A 17800-nucleotide genomic window follows, 5' to 3' on the forward strand; every position below is an offset into this window, starting at 1 on the left:
TCATAACATCACATTTTTCGACCAGCAAAGTGCACCTCTGCCACGAGATCTCGGTGAATACTACTTAAAATGTCTCAGTTCTTTCTCAAATGTGAATAAGGTGACATTTTGTTGTGTACGAACTCTGGAGTTGGATGATATATAACCTGTTTATGGAAAGCATTTGGGGCTAATGAATGTATTGCTGTTGCTGCTCAAAGACTGCGGCAACGCGCTTTTTTTTTTTTTTTTGAATTCATTTTTTATTTTAACAGTGGGTGTTCATATTTGAGATGTGTTACCTTTCTTGAAAGAAATTGTCAAACTGTATATTTTAAATAAATAAAAAAAAAAAAAATTGAATGATTCTGTGTCATGCTTTTATTTTGTGATTTTGGGTGTCAAATGAGTTCCCAAGGATCACAGATTAGTCCCAAACAAATATGGGGAGAGTTTTTTAAATCATTTTTTTTTTTAATTTCTTCACCTTGCTTGTTTCCACTTGTCAAAAAATACTTTTCAGAAAATTTTATTTTTTTATTTTCCGTGTTTTTTTGTTTTTTCTGAATTTTTTAAATATTTTAAGCAATTTTTTTACTTTTTAGACACAGCTAACATAAATACATCTAAAAAGTAAAAAAATTGTTAAAAAAATCTTTTAAAAATTCACTAAATACCAAACATACAAAAAAATACAAGAATTCAGTACATTTTTTGTATTTTTATGTATTTATTAATTTTTAAAATATTTTTTCACAATTTTTTTACTTTTTAGATACATCTAAGTAAGGCGCATCTAAAAAAGTAAAAAAAATATTTAAAATTTAAAAAATATTCACTAAAAACAAAAAAAATACAAAAATCAAAAAAATCAATTTTCAAAAAATTTAATCCAAAAAACTCAAGCAAAACACACTAAGGCCGTGTTTGTTTGGGCGGACTGGATTAGCATTCCCATGACTAATAGTCTAGGACTACGAATCTGTTGGATTATGTATCCTATCTTAACTAATAGTCAAGTTTAAAATAATTAGTCCGTACTTTAATTGCTTAACCAAATATCAGATTAATAATTTTATTGGACTATTAGTCCAATCCCAATCTCATGTCCACCCAAACAAACATGGCCTAAGTATTTTCAAACGTTGTAGTAAGATTGTGTACCCTCGAAACTCCTCAAACTTCGTAACGACTAGAGTTTCGTACAATGCAACCCACAAAATAAAAGTCATATATCGCGAGACAGATTTTATCAAAATTTTCACGTTGATCAATACAATTAGTCTCTTGGAATCTGACCCTCTCAGACTACGCAAAATGACATTAGCTACATGCATTTTAAACTGCCTACATTAATTCACATAACATATGTATATGATGATATAAGTGATGAAAAATACCCACCGAAATTCATCTGGCACAAAAATCATTTTCCCCACAAAATTCATCTAATTTTTTTTCACCTCACAATAGCGGCAGACTCGTGTACTAAGACAGTTCTACTACATTGATTCATATAACAAACATGATGTATACATGACGATGCAAGTGATGAAAAATATTAGTGAAATTCACCCATGACAAATTGCAAATATCATTTTCCCCACAAAATACAAGAAATTACAAATCATATTCATGGATCTGCAGGAATGGTATCTATAGATAAATAAAATAAAATAAAATAAAAATTTATACACAAGTGAATCCTTTTAGGATTACCTTTATAATGATGTGTTTGGTTCAAGGATTGGAGAGGAATTTGGAAAGTGAAAAGGAAAAAGATATGAAATGTTTGCAACAAAATTTTTAATAAAAAATTTAGTCCTTAAAACTCTTATAAGGTGTTGGACTGATTAATGAAAAAATAGAAACTAAAAACATTCATTCTTCTTCAATTTTTAGATAATCAACATCATTTAACATATTGCTACCTACCTACCAAAATAGTCTCTTGCATATTTTTTTCCTTTCATTTTCTAAATTCCTCCCAAAATTTATAAACCAAACACACCTTTAAGAAACATGCTCTGGGAGGCCTTATTTAGGATTTGTTTGGGACTATTGAAGTCACTGCGACAAATTAAGATTTTAAAGATAAAATTTTAGAGACAAAATTATTTTTTAGAAACGAAATATTTTTGTTGGCAAAAGTGTCATTATTAGTCATTTAATGATAAATTACTATCTTTTAGGACCAAAATTTGTCTCTAAAATATATATTTTTTGAGATCAAATTATTTTGTCCTAAAATGTATTTATTAGCAATATTTTTTAAAAAAAATTCGCAAAATTTCTTCTTTTTTTTTTTTTGACTTTTTGAGACGATATTTAATGACTATTCTCACGATGAAAAAAATTGATTCTCAAATATTTTTTATAACAAAATTTTTATTTCTAAAACAAAAATTTAATCCTTAAAACTCTTAGGTGCTAAACTGATTAATGAGAAAATAAAAATTAAAAACATTCATTATTTTTTATTTTTTTTAGATAATCAATATCTTTTAACATATTGCTACCTACCTACTAAAATAGTCTTGGATATAGATGTCCATGGTTGATGTCAAGACTTGGAAACTTCCCTTCGAACCCAAACAAAACGCCGAAGCAAACAAAAGCAAGTGGTTCTGTTTTTGTATAAATTTATTTATACGTAAATAGAATTTTTGTATAAATAAATTATACAAATTACTTAAAGGGATATTTATCAATAAATTTCATCTTAGAAATAAATATTTCAATTAGTCCTAAATTTTTTCTATTGATCTGTTAAGTCCTATTAGTGGAGAGTCTCTTTTCGCGTGGTCCTATTTTTGATTTTGATAGTGTTTTGGTGGACATCTATATCCTTTTATCAATGTGACACTCCAAAAAAATTAAAAATTCTTTAGTGTACTTTTTCTAAATGTGACAATGTGACGGGTATGATGTGACATTCCAAAACTTTACCAAAAAAAAAAAAAAAAAACTCCATAGTGTACCTATAAATCCCAAATCAAAATTTTTTGAATCATTTAGTCCTGCCTTCTATTTTATGCACTGATAAGTCCCATTTGAGTGGTAATGATATTTTTATACATGGTGTTAGCGCGTATTTTCCCAAATGTTATGGGTAAATTAGGGATTCGGTGATGTAAAAATTACGTTTGTGCCCAAAACGCTTATTATATTCTTTTTTTGTGTTTCCCTATGTCCTGATCAAAATGGAAGAGACAAAGATGGAAACATTGTAGATTCATGATGTTAATCGGTGTAGATTGCTTTGTTTGTTGTTTATTAGATTTTAGCAACGTTAAACCCTATATTTGTGTTGCCAATTCTTACGTTTGGTTCTTCCAAAACCCTAGAAGTACAAATCTCCAATTCTGTCAATACAACGATTAGGATCGAGAACTAATTTGTCGTTGGGTTAATGTTACCGACATATAACTAGCGTGTGTATACTTCTCATTGCGTTGTCGGCGGCAATTATGTTAGTGGGCAATGGCGTCAAGTATATGTTTTGATATTATTTTACTTCTTTGATAAATATTCTGATTGTGTTGTCAACATCGTTGTCTATTTTTATATGTAATGTTGCGTCAATACTGTTATAGGTTGACATCGTATTGTTGTTGTATGTGAATAGTAACGTGGTTTGGAGTACATTGGGGTTTTGGTGGTGTGGTCATTATTCCGTTGTAGGTTTTGTATGTATAGATGTCATTTGACAAGTTGGTATAACTTTGTATTGCCAAACAATGATTGTGTTATGTAACGTTGTGGTTTTTGTTGACCGCATTTTGTCATTGTGATGTTTGTATTAACATATGTGTTTGTACACGTGAAATGGCTCCTGTTTTTTGACATTGTTATGGTTATTAGGGATACAATAGTGTTAGTGGTTTGAGTCATTTAAATGTTAACTAATGTCAATATTATAATAAAGATGAACACCATAAAAAGGAACGAACATCAGTAACACCACAAATGGGGTAACATCATTCATCCACAAATTACTCTACTAAATCTCTACAAAAAAATAGAAACGTAAAAACTTATCTTACCTACACACACCCAACATTAGAAAAAAACAAAACAAAATCACACACAAGGACAAACAAATAAACTCCCAAACCCCCAAATCAAGAAAATACAACATACCCAAAATAAAAATTACTAATTAATTTGAAAGAACACTTCTAAAACTAAATAAAATAACTTTTTTCCAAATAGAATTTATGAGTAATTTTTCCGTTATTTTATACTTAAAAATGTTACAAATTTTTAACGGAGGCAGATAATTAACCAACGCCTTGGAGTAAAAGCCCCAAATAGAGATTCACTCAGGCCCTTGTGGGTGTAAAAAATTTGGTGATATATATTGTAATTTACAAATAAAGTTCCAGAAAGTGTTATAGGAAAGAGAGTAATGAAGAGGTTGAGAAGTGAATTTGGTTTTATTTTTCACCGTGAACGTAAATATCCTGCTAAAGGATGCATAGCTTATATTTTTATTCTCTTATTCACTGCTTTATTATGGGTTTGAATCCATGATTTTGCACAATAATTTGTATAGAATTCCTCAAAATACAAATAAACAGAAATTTCTTGTAAAATATTATTATGGAAAAGAATAGTGAATTGACCAAAGGTGAGTTGTTGAAGGTCTTGTCATTGTTCTTAATGTTAATATCAACGAGCACTTGAAATTAAAATTGCAAAAATTACTTATCAATTGTCCTTTTAAAAAAAATTACAAAATTGTAAATTTTTTTATAATTTTGATTATTAATATTTATGAAGTTTATTACTTATTTGTAATTTTTTTTTAAAATCTTACACCGAATTGAAATTCTCCCATTAAAATTTCCTCTGAAATTTAACCCAAAAAAAAGAAAAAAGAAAAACTAACACAACTTATAAACTCCTATTATTCATTGATGTGATACTCAAAAATACAATTTTGGAAATTCAAATAGGACCTAATAAGAATAACTCGTGTAAGTAAATATATAACACACACTAGAGGTAGGTGTGTGCAATTTGAAATTGAATATGGTAATTATGGTAGTTATTTGAAACAATTGGAGAGAATTGGAGCTAATTTATAACAATTATCATGTTTTGTGGGCATTTTTAAAAGGAAAAAAATTGTAACAAATATACCAATAGAGCTGTTCGCTTTATATATTAAGAGTGGAGAGAAAAGTGAAAGTAACATGTGGCCTGCGTATGCTGAATAATTGGACACTCTATATATAGTGGCCATATCTACTTCATTGATCTCAAGACAATACAATACAATATATCTCCCACCTGTTAGGTTTTGCATGACCATGAATAGATCAATGCAACCTGTTGCAATTCTTTTCTTCCTTTTTGTCTTTCTCACCATAACATCCGTTCATTTTAGCTTCTGCAATGCAAACCATGATGTGGTCATGTGCATGGAGAGTGAGAGACAAGCTCTTTCTGCCTTCAAGCAAGGCCTAGTAGATCCTTCAAACCGACTCTATTCTTGGGAAGTCGAAGATGATTGCTGCAAGTGGGAAGGAGTTGTTTGCAACAACTTAACTGGCCATGTCCTCGAGCTCCATCTTCAAAATCCTAGTACTTCATTTGATTTTGATTATGAGCTTTATGACTATTGGTTTAAGAGGTCAGCATTGAGAGGTGAAATCAATCCTTCTTTGCTAAATTTGAAGCACCTCAAGTACTTGGATCTAAGTCTGAATGATTTTGGAGGAATACCAATCCCATCCTTCATTGGATCTCTGGCAAGTCTGCGATGTCTTAACTTGTCTGAAGCTGGATTTGCAGGATCAATTCCTCATCAACTTGGAAATCTGTCGAGTTTACGTTTTCTGAGTCTTAAAAGTTTAAATTTTGATTTTGGCTTTGATTTTAGTTCGATGTATGTTGAGAACCTTCAATGGCTTCTTGGTCTTTCCCACTTGGAACACCTTGACCTAAGCTACGTGAACCTTACCAAGGCTCCCAACTGGCTGCAGGTAATTAACGAACTCCCTTCTTTAGTAGAGTTACATTTGTCTAGTTGCGAACTTGATCGCATTCCTCATCTACTCGATGTTAATTTTACATCTCTTGTCGTCCTAGATCTTTCATTGAACTACTTTTACTCTGTAATACCCAGGTGGATCTTTAGCCTTAGTAGCCTCGTTTCTCTTGATCTACGCATGAATTTTTTTGTAGGCAGGCTTGAAGGTTTTAGAGAAAATGGATTTGAAGGTCCATTTCCTAAAGTCTTCCAGAACATGACCAGTCTTGAATTTCTTGATCTATCAAATAATGAACTTGAGGGTCCATTTCCTTTGCTTTTGTCCAACATGACCAGTCTTCAACATCTTGATCTATCTAGTAATAAACTAGAGGGAAGGCTACAAAAATTCTTGGGAAATCTTTGCAACTTGAGTTTTGTTGATCTGTCATTCAACAACTTTACCGGGGAATTGCTTATAAGTTCATCTAAATGTGTAGTATATGCTTTGGAGACATTGTCCTTGTCTGGGAATCATCTTTCTGGTCATTTACCTGATGAATTTGAACAATTTAAAAATTTGCGATACTTTAGTCTCAGGGATAATTTGCTTTCTGGTTCCATTCCAACCACTATAGGAAGATTGGCATTGTTAGAAATATTGGATTTACAAAGAAATCAACTAAATGGAACTCTTCCCCAAAGTTTTGGACAACTTTCAAAGCTGAAAACTCTTGATGTGTCTAATAATTTGTTGGAAGGCATTGTGTCAGAAGTTCACTTCGCCAATCTCATCAATCTGAGGAAATTATATGCCTCTGGAAACCGGTTGACTTTAAAGGTGAGTCCTGACTGGATCCCTCCTTTTCAACTTAAAGAAATAAAACTTGCTTCATGGCATTTGGGCCCAAGGTTCCCCACGTGGCTCCAATCACAAAAGGGCCTTGAGGACCTAGACCTGGCCTACACTGGAATATTAGATGCCATACCAATTTGGTTTTGGAACTTATCTTCCTCCCTTTATTTTCTAGATCTCTCCCACAACCAAATCCATGGTGAGATTCCATATCTTCTTGCTCCTCTTGAAGGCCAAAATATTTACTTGAATTCCAACCATTTTAATGGTCTTTTACCCCATATTTCTTCCGATTTGTATGACCTTGATCTTTCCAACAATTCATTTTCTGGGGATATCTCCCACTTCCTATGTGAAAAGAAGGACAAACAACAAAATCTGGTATTTCTTGATTTAGGAGAAAACCTTCTGTCAGGTGAAATTCCTGATTGTTGGATGAGTTGGCAATCACTAAAAATCATAGAAATGGGAAACAACAATCTAACAGGGAATATCCCAAGATCCATGGGGCTTTTAGGAGGTTTGCAATCATTACATTTGCGCAACAACCATCTCTCGGGAGAAATTTCTTCATCTCTACAAAATTGTATGAGTTTAGTGTTGGTTGACCTCGGTGAGAATGAGTTTCATGGAAGCATACCTACATGGATGGCGGAAAGGCTTCCATATTTGATTGTTCTTACCCTTCGTTCAAATAAGTTAGATGGCATAATACCTCCAGAACTTTGTCGCCTCTCCCATCTTCAAGTCTTGGATCTTGCTAACAACAATTTTTCTGGAGCAATACCATGGTGTATCAACAATTTTATTGCCATGGTAAGAAAAGAAAAACATGTGCATTCTATTGCAAATGAAAATCCCATGTATGAAAATGCTCCTTCTGCTGCTCCTTCTCCTTCTCCTTCTGTTATTTCTATTGTTGCTTCTGCTCCCTTTGGTAGCAAAGATTACTCAGAGAATGAAGTTTTGGTGACAAAAGGAAGTATATATCAATATGACAAGACTCTTTCTCTTGTGACTAGCTTGGACCTTTCGAACAACATCATATCTGGAAAGATCCCTGTGGAACTAACTAGCCTCCAAGGATTGCGTTTTCTGAATTTGTCCGGAAATCATATAACTGGTGTGATTCCAAAGAATATAGGTAACATGGGGTTGTTGGAATCTCTTGATTTATCCAGAAACCAACTCTACGGTGAAATTCCTCCAAGCATGTCAGGTTTGAACTTTTTAAGTTACTTGAATTTGTCTTATAATAACTTGTTTGGAAAAATTCCATCGAGTGCTCAACTCCAGAGCTTCCACGCTTCTAGCTTCACCGGCAACAAGCTTTGTGGACCTCCACTCACAAAGAATTGTAGCAATAATGGCAAAACACCTGAGGGGAATGAAGGAGATAACGGATGTGCTAGATCTGAAGTGGATTGGTTTTATGTGTTTATGGCTTTAGGATTTGCGGTTGGTTTTTGGGGCGTCTCTGCTCCTATATTGTTCGTTAAGTCATGCAGGTATGCATATTTTCGATTTCTAGATAATGTCTGGACTAGACTTGTGTTGCTCTATGTGAGTAAATGTGTTTACATTGTACAAGTCATGTAGAAGTCTTCTATTTGTGCCTTCTAAATATTATGAATAAATTTGTTTTCTTGGAATGTCTTCTTTATGCATAAAGTTCTTGTGATTTTATAATGAAAGTTTCCATATCATGGTTAAAGTTTTTGTCAATAAGTAGCTTATGATTTTGTGTAAAATGAAAAGTCTAAGAATTATTTGAGAAGTCGAAAAACTTCTAAAAGAAAAATTGCTTTAAATTTGAAAATTATAGCAAATTCAGAGCCGGACCATGGAGTAGTTTTCCCCTAAAACCCCAAACACAATAAAAAATGAAATGTGTGTATATATATAAGTTCTACATAAAACTTTGTTTTCAACTTGCTTTCAATCATAATATCTTAAAGAGCATACCGTAGAATAGAACACATTTTATCCCATACTTGTCATATATATAATATTCAAGCAGTTAATCTTTTAATTAGGAATTTGTAGTTCAAGAAATTGAAAAACCTTGTTGCCAATTATTCAGTTTCATTCTTAACAGACTGAGGAGGAAATTAAGATATCCGTTCATGTCCTTTTGTTAAATGTTTAGGTACCTCCTTCATAATTCCAATTGTCTTCCAAATTAGGCTCTTTGTATGCATAATATCGTCTTTCTGGGAGAGGACAGCCTTGGTAGGAGTTGTTGTCAAAACAGTGCCACAAAAGCTTGTGCCAATACGGATCCTGCAAACACATATGACTACCGTCTCAGCGACATACTCTACTAACATATTACTACACTAAACGTCAAAACAAGTAATGAAACTTTGGTATTTGAAATGAGACCCAGTAGAATAATATGATAGGAATAATGGTAATTTAGACAAAATTCTACCCACATCAATATATATCACTAAATGAAGTTGCAAGAATACAAAATTCGGTTCAATTTTCGGTCCTAGCAGCATTACTCTTTTCAAATAGTCCACTCTCCAACTCAGATTGGAATCAACTAAAACAAAAACAAGATTGATGCAAGTAGATTGCATGAACAATGTTAATGAGGGAAAAAATAACCATCCCAAGGTCAAACTGCATGCAGGTCAACGAGCATGCAATCATACATAATAAAATTACCAGTTTATGTTCTTTAGAGAGTCTGGATAGTTCCTTCGATAAACTCATATTCCCAGCTTTCTATATACTCTAAAAATTTCGTGCCAATTTAACGACATTCACAAACTATAGTAACAAAGTTCTAAACATAAGATACCCTTAAAAAAATGAAAAAAAAGGAAAGAGTTCTAAAGATAAACTATGTACCCTAAGGCCATGTTTGTTTGGGCGGACTGGATTAGCATTCCCATGACTAATAGTCCTAGGATTACGAATCCGTTGGATTATGTATCATATCTTAATTAATAGTCAAGTTTAAAATAATTAGTCCATAGTTTAACCAAATATTGAATTAATAATTTTATTGGACTATTAGTCCAATCCCAAACTCATGTCCACCCAAACAAACATGGCCTAAAGATAAATGATAGAGGGAACTTGATACCAAATTGTTGGAGTGTATGGTACAATTTTCTTTGATTGTGAAAATTACTCAAGCTTATAGTTTTCCATTACCATGGATGTTAGATTTCAAGTACCATAAAGTACTACAGATGCATCAGTAGCTAGCAAAATACAATATTCACAAATATAAGGGATCCACATGTTAAAAATATGTTGACCGTAAAATGCTGATATTGAAGCTTGAAAAAATTTCAAGATATTGAAGTATAATGAAAGTAATAAATACTAGGTATCAATATCGAAATTTCTACCATATATAGTCATTAAACATATGGATAACGTGGATTTCGTAGTGATTTTACATTTGGCAAAGAAAATTTATTAACCAATGGACAATTGCAGTGATGTTCATAGTAACCTAAATTTTGTGTGGTTGTGCGTGCATGTTTGTGCCTTTCAATTACAGGGAAAAAGAAAAGAAAAGAAGAAGACAGAAAGTCCTTCAAAACAACAATCTATGTTGTTTTGGTATTAGAAAAAGAAAAGCTCAGTTGAAAAATAAGTGAAAATTTCTCTTCCCTGCCTACTGGAAAATGAACAATCAAAGTTTTAATCTATTTTTCTTTGACTACCATCGCTTAATCCAAACAGACTTTTCGCTAGAAAATTCTTGAACTTACCATCACAAACATACAATGTCAAAGAGAATATTATCTAATAAAGAGACAATATCCTAAATAAGTGCACTTTTTGGACTAAAAAATTAAGGAAAAAAATATGGATGTTTGGGTTAACTTTTTGACTTTTTTGGGAAAAATGTGTATTAAAATATTGTATAAATTAGTATGTAAGGGAAAATTAGGATTGGAAGTTGTGCAGCCGTAATTTTTGACTTTTGTTGAATAGTGATAATTTTTTAACTTTTTGAGTAACTTTTTGACTTTTTAGTTTTTTTTCAACTCGCCAAACTTGGCCATTACACTTTCCGGCCCTATAGTTTGACCCAAATTTCACTTTGGTCACTATTGTTTCAATTGGAACAATGTTAATTAACCCAAGGCTTTAAATCAAGTTCCAATTTGACCATTCGGTCAAAATTATCATCAAAATGGTTTGTGTACTCCTCACGTATTACAATATTGTGAGTTCAACATCCAATTTGGATGGAAGCAACAAATTGAAACTGGGCTTGAAGTATGGAGTTAACATTGTTCAAATTGAAATAATAAAGTCCAAAGGGAAATTTTGGACTAATTACAGGGTGAAAAGTGTAGTTTACCCAAGCTTAAAATATGACGGATACATAAACAACATAAAGTACCTTACTGACAATGTGTGGGTTCCCAACTATGATAAGCAAGGACTTCGCCCTAGTAACCGCAACATTAAACCTCCTCGGATTTCTAAGAAAACCCAGACAATAGGTTTTATCAAACCCATTGTGTTTGGCTGTTGACCTCACAGTTGAAACAATTATAACTTCTCTCTCTTGTCCCTGGAATTGCTCAACACTCCCAACCTTAACACTGCCCATATCAAATGATTCCAATACTTTTGTTATCTTCACCACCTGTTGTCTATAAGGTGCTATTACCCCAATATCTTCCTCCCTTAGACCTTCACTTCCTCTAAGCTTCTTTACAATATCAACAACCTTGCTTGCCTCAATTCGATTAAACCATGACGGATCGTTGCCTTCTCTCTCATCGCAGCCTTGAATGCCAATGAAGAGAACAGGAAATTCTTTGTTAGGAAGGAGGCTTAGCCAACATTTCAAAGAAGAGGTATCTTCTTTACACGCAAGCAATTTCTGTCTGTAGAATAGCTTCGAAGGTACGTGTAGAATTGCAGGGTGACAACGGTAATTCCTCACTAATTTTGTGATGAAACTTTCATCCCTGTTGTGGTAATATTCACATTCAAAAAGTCTTTCCAGATAAGATTTTCCTAACCCGAAAACCTTTGCATCTTTGGAATATACTACCGGGCCTAGTTGCATGGGGTCTCCTGCAAGAACGACAACAGTTTCGCATTCACAAAGATTGGATATAGGAACCATGGCTTCTGGTTCTGAAGCTTGGCCGGCCTCATCTAAGAAGACATGTGAGAAGTGGCCGCAACAAATACCTTCTACGTAAAGTAGTGATGAACTCATATAGGTGGAGATGATGACCCTATAATGCATTAAGGCCATGAGCGGTGGACATTTGAAAATGAAATCTTCAAAAAAGCAAAAGCGAATGTTATTAGCTTGAACATCCTCATAAGACCGGCTAGTTGCATTTAGCCTGAAAATCTCGTTCTCTTTGACCCCAACCGCTTCATTATTGACAAGTTTCTCCAAGATATGATCCGCTGCACTGTTTGAAGCAGCACAAACAAGAACATGAGCATCTTTTCTTGTTGCATATAGTTGTAAGATTGCTTCCACCAAAGTCATTGTTTTGCCTGTACCTGGAGCAAGTATCAAAATTTTGTTTCAATATGTTGTCGTAGTTAGCTTATGTTTCAGAAACACAAGGAAAATGACAAAAGAATTGGGAATGTTTGAAAATGTTTGGAAATAAAAACTAAAACCAATATAAATGTTAATACGTTCTTAATAATTAAATAATTGAATATGTTGATGTAGTTCCGCTTCTTGCTCTAAAATCATAAGGAGATTGATGCTCATAAAAAACTCATAACAGAAAAGGTTTAAAGGCCTAGCTGGGGAAGGGGGGCTTTCATTATAAGAAAAAACATGAAAAAAATGTAAAATTCTAATGTATCATGGATGAGAGAGAGAGAGAGAGAGAGAGAGAGAGAGAGAGAGAGAGAGATGACAATCTTTTTGTAAAGAGTACATTATGGTAATAAAGAAATAGAATAAATGACTTAATTGTGCCTTTTTATCTTCTCCTCTCTATCTCCCCTTTACTGTGTTTGGCTATTCCTAATAAGTGTCGAAACAACTCGGTTTCGTAGCATTATGGTGCATTTGGATTTTCGTACTCCACTAATGTTTTGTTTTGATTTTTCAAGAAACAAAAATGTTTCAGCCATTTTGATGGCAAAGAAATGAAATTTTGTTACTTGACCTGGAGGCCCATGGATGACATAGGGAGGAGCTCCTTCGCAACCAAGGATCGTCTCAACAGCTCGCTGCTGCTCCTCATTGAGAGGTGTGAAAGGCACGATTTGAGTCATTTTGATTAATCTTTTTGTTGATTGAGATGGAAAGAGAAAATTTGTATCTAAACTCTCTGCTGCTTGGACAGCATGATATAATCTTCGCATGTTCACCCTATTATATGAAAATCTAATGTTGTACAGAACTCCAACTTGATAATTCATATGGAAATTCTTGCTGAACTTCAGAAGCACATCGTCAGCCTCAATACGGTGGATGATGCCCTGCAAAATAGTTATTTATAAACCGGCCTGAAAACACAAAAGATAAATCACAAGTATTGCTCTCTCCTCCCTCCTCACCAGCCATCAGATATTGAAACTTGTTTCCTATTTTATGTAAACAAAAAAGAAGAAACTGACGACATCAAACGATCCCTAAGAGATGGACATGAATCTCCTTACAAGGGAGTAAACCTGGTGCCATAAAACTAATTAAAGAAATTTGCTAGTTTTATCTAATCCATAGAAGAAAAAAGCTAGTAAAACAGATGAAATTTTTTCTTACATGAAAGTTTTATGCACTAAATTGGTCAAACTTCACATTGGTTCAAAAACATTCATGGACAAACAGATTGACAGAGACAATTTATCAGTGCAGCTATCCTTGAATTTCAGGGGTAAAGAGCATAAAGAAAACTTAAATAATCATCAATTCAAATCCCAAAATTGAGTTATGAAAAAATGGTAGCAAGAAAATCAATAAAAGTCGCATATTTTTGTAGGCTCTATATAAAGCTCTGTACCCGATTAAGTAAAATGGGTTTTGGGCTGCGTGGAATTCATTACATATAAAGAAGTAGAGCAACAAAATTTATGCGGCATGTTCAAGCATAAGCTGATGAATTTCAACAACGAAAAAAGGAAGTTCCAAGGGACACAAAAAACACTTTGCGTTTGGTAGAGTTTTAGAATTATGATTTGAGAATAGAGTTGTATTTTGAGTTTGTGAGTTTTGAAATTATGATTTGAGTGTACAAAATTTGTTTAGTTATGAGTTGTGAAAAGAGTTTTGAATTGAGTGATGTAACACGATATTTGATTAAAAAATTTACAACTCATAACCAAACACACAATCTAAAATTCTATTCAAAACTCATAAAAAATTTCTAAAATATTTTTTTATTTAAAATATAAAAATAACAGGTGCAAAAAAAAAAAAAACACGACACTGTTCCGTTCAACTGGCCGGATGTCCGGAGGGACATCTAGGAGGATGACCGGGTAGACGTGTTTTCAAAGTGAGTGTAAAACTAATTTTTGAAATCTATAACCAAACACCACGTGCAAACCAAGTGGTGGAATTAAAATTGCAAAGCTCTACCAAATGGATTTTTCTTTCCTTTATTTATTTATTATTATTATTATTTTTTTGTTTTTGTTTTGTTTTCAATTAGTAATCAGCAATGGCTAACCTGGTATGGAGGAGAAGTATCATTTTCACCTTGAAAGGCAAGCATTGCAAAAGCAAAATCACCATGCACAAGCGAAGGCCTTCTCTCAGCGAGCCCAGGAACTGCGAGTGCCAACAAATTAGCCCCTTTCCTCCTCATGGTAATGCGCTCCATGTCATGACACCTCATTTCTTTCTGAAAAATAACAACAATTTTAGACCCAACATCTATAACAAGGCCATACCATACCATTTAACTCACCAACCATTAGAATTTAGAACTCACCTCCAAATGTAGCTCTTCCATGTTAAGCAATGCATTGAAGTAAGTAGCATAGTTCTCCTTCATAAGACCTTGTGTAATAACCTCAGGGACTTGCTTATTCTCCACTAGCTCTCTAACGCCCATTGGAATTTCAAACAGAGGAAGTTTATAATCTAGCCCTCGGGTTTTCGTCTTAGCAGACTCATTAGTGGCAAATTGTTTTCTTCTCGGAAATCTTGAATAAGGCTTCTTTGAAGCCAAGGACCGCGAGATCTTGTCTTCAGCCAATACAAAAACTACCCGTTCAATCCTTTCATCTCCTACATCAAAATGTACCACGGATGTGTGCAGACCAATGTCTTTCGGTTTGCAAGATAACCAAATAGTTTGAGTCTGGAGTGGCTGAAGAACTCTATCCTCGAGAGAAAATCCCTCCAAAAAGTCTTGAATGTAGTCTGCATCTGAATTGACTGAAGGTGGTTTGAGGAGGGATAAAGTGAACGAATCTGCCGGATTTGAACAGAAAAAGTTGACTCCCCAGAGTTCCACCGGTTCACTTGTTGTGTTTTGTATGGTAATTGGATGCACGGAAGTTTCTCCAACAAAAACAGACAGAGGCTTTCCTCGTATGAAGGGAAATGGAATGGAGATAAGAACCGGACCCTCTTCATTTGGGTCATAAGCACACAAAGATTTGTCATCCTCAAAGTCAAGAAATCCGATTTCTCCCTTGTCTCCAATGACGGAGAAATCATCATCACACCGTTCCCTTCCAATCAAACTCATTGTTACTTGATGTTTGTACCAACCAGGTTCTTAGAATGCTGATCAAACACTAAGAATAGTAAATAAACACACTGAACAAAATTTATGATTGTAGTAAATTCTATAAAATGATAATAAAACAATCCATCTCTAGAATGTTTGTATCTTGTTCTGTTCCGGATTATAATCTCTAATGAAAAATATAGCCCCGTGAGCAAAAGCTCCTGAATTAGCACATAATTTTCATAGGCCAAGGATAATTAGATGATCAGACAACCTTAAAAAACAGAGAGAGATAGAAAGAGGAGAGAGAAGAAGAATAAGAAGATAAACAGAGATTCATTTGTTGGCTATCATTTTCAACTATTCCCACTAGAGTTGTGTTATACATAAACAGATGTTTAGCAGATTTTTATTTTTATTTTTATCATTAGACACAAATATATCGAACCCACATTAATAAATTCGCTGTCATTTTTCATTCCGACTATAAACTGATGCCATTGTCAGGCTAAGAAACTTGTGATCAAATACCAAGAATGGAAACTATACTTGTTTGCTGGAAATTAATGTAATGAAAGGTAATAACACAACCATACATACCATCTATATTAAAGAACCCACAAAAGTTACAAAAAGTTAACCCATGAAAGCAAAAAATCAGAAAGAAAAAAAAAAAAAACATAAACATAAACAAAAAACAAGATTACAGGTCTAGAAGGAAAGAGTAAAATCATTAGTTAGGCATAACAGTTATCATCCCAAAATTGAGACTTGTATAACTAATGTCATAGCCCAAACATCATTAAATAACCCTCTCTTTTTTTGTTGCACTCACTAGTGAATAGGTTAGCACAATCAGGTGTTTTGGCACTTTTTCATAAATTCGAATCTGAAATATCTCCCCCTAGAAACCTAAAAGCTCAAACATTTGAATATGACTACTTAGATTTGAGCTACACTCAAGTTCCATCCAATATCAGGGATTTCTAGTTTAATGCTAAAAAAAATAAAAAATGACGCCCAATTAGTATACATTAATATGTGTGGGAGGAGAAAGATTGAGTACACATCTCATCTTTGGCATAATGCACAAAGTGGTGGCCCAAGACTTGAACCCACAACCTCAAGATTATTAGGTCAAGTCTTGACCATTGAACCAATGGTCAATGGGTTAATGCTACAAAACAAAATGAAGTGGCCATAGCTATGTGGGTTGAATCTCCAAACCCTGAATAAAAATTTTAAACAAAACCAAAAATTGAATAGCTGATTGAACTCCCACATTCAACATATCAGATTTTACAGAACATTTCAGGAAGAAGAAGCCATAAACACAAATGATAAAAATCTATGATGCAGCTCAAAGACATAAAAGAAAGATATCATTCATACCTTTGATCAGAAGCTGAAGAAAATGGTTTCTGGTGGAGGGAAAGTTGAGGGAACCAAAGAGAAAGTGGTTGAAAATAAAGAGAACCCAGATGTGTAAACAGAGTAAAGATGAGTTTGGAGTACAACAGTCAAAATTTACAGATGAGAGAAAATGGAAAGTCATGAGAAGGGTGAGTTTTGGGTTTAGTTTTGCATGCAGAGACAGGTGAAAATGCTCTTCACATTTTTGTTCGGACGAATAATATGTTATATCAATTTACAGAGTCCCTGTTTGGCAACCACTCTTTTTTTTTCTTTCTTTTTTTTTTTTTTAAATAAAAGAAAAAGCAAGGAAAAAAATTGTTTAGTTTTGAATTTTCAAATACAATTTTTTATTTTTCTATTTTGTCTTTTTCATATTTTGTTATCTTTAATAAAAAAAATATTTTAATATTTTTTTTTCAAGATGTACCTAAATTAGATGCACTTAAAATGTAAAATATTTATATAAAAAAATAGATAAATTACAAATACACCTTCTGAAATTTACTTAAAATACACATTGGCCCTTATATTTCTAGAAATTATATCCTGCCCCCTGACGTTTTCATAACAAATGACCGTTTTTATCAATAAATCATCAAATTAATTAACATTTTTTAATGATGTTAGAAATATTTGTAGGGATCATGACCAGTAGGAGGTGGCTGTGGTCCAAGTCGTTGGGGGCGAGGCATACCAGAATCCATATACAACAGAATTTCCAGGGCTACAAGCCTCTAACAGTAATAAAGGGGAATCCTCTAGTCAATCTGCTAAGGATGTCCTCCTTGCTCTTGAACAGTACATTCCTAACAGTATTACTGAAGAAACCGTTCTTTGTATTGAACCAGCATATGAAAAATGGATGACTGATCCATGGGAAATTAAGTGTCGTGATCTTACGACCCAACAATT

The 17800-nt window shown here is 33.4% G+C and overlaps 2 protein-coding genes across 4 annotated transcripts; one reads left to right on the top strand and one right to left on the bottom strand.

The window, feature by feature from the left end:
* Window positions 1-5252: 5252 nt before the first annotated feature.
* Window positions 5253-8467, top strand: LOC114298268 (receptor-like protein EIX2). The gene has a single exon (XM_082869973.1). It carries the CDS (start codon window positions 5292-5294, stop codon window positions 8412-8414), a length of 3123 nt encoding a protein of 1040 aa, XP_082726099.1. The 5' UTR covers window positions 5253-5291; the 3' UTR covers window positions 8415-8467.
* Window positions 8468-8689: 222 nt separating this feature from the next.
* Window positions 8690-17084, bottom strand: LOC114288351 (putative RNA helicase SDE3). 3 transcript variants are annotated; one of them, XM_082869974.1, is made up of 6 exons: window positions 16865-17084; window positions 14726-15539; window positions 14462-14635; window positions 12956-13271; window positions 11197-12329; window positions 8690-9098 (listed from the first exon to the last, which is right to left on the bottom strand). In XM_082869974.1, the coding sequence occupies exons 2-6, from the start codon at window positions 15488-15490 to the stop codon at window positions 8961-8963; spliced, it is 2526 nt and encodes an 841-aa protein (XP_082726100.1). In that variant the 5' UTR covers window positions 15491-15539; window positions 16865-17084; the 3' UTR covers window positions 8690-8960. The 3 variants fall into 3 exon arrangements, with proteins under 3 accessions (XP_082726100.1, XP_082726101.1, XP_082726102.1); XM_082869975.1 differs by having other exon boundaries at window positions 14726-15528; window positions 16865-17001; XM_082869976.1 differs by lacking the exon at window positions 16865-17084 and having other exon boundaries at window positions 11197-11882; window positions 12003-12329; window positions 14726-16148.
* Between the last annotated feature and the right edge of the window lie 716 nt (window positions 17085-17800).

Source organism: Camellia sinensis, chromosome 5, assembly GCF_055761805.1.
Source record: "Camellia sinensis isolate YWXY chromosome 5, ASM5576180v1, whole genome shotgun sequence".
In the NCBI taxonomy this organism is placed as follows: Eukaryota; Viridiplantae; Streptophyta; class Magnoliopsida; order Ericales; family Theaceae; genus Camellia; species Camellia sinensis.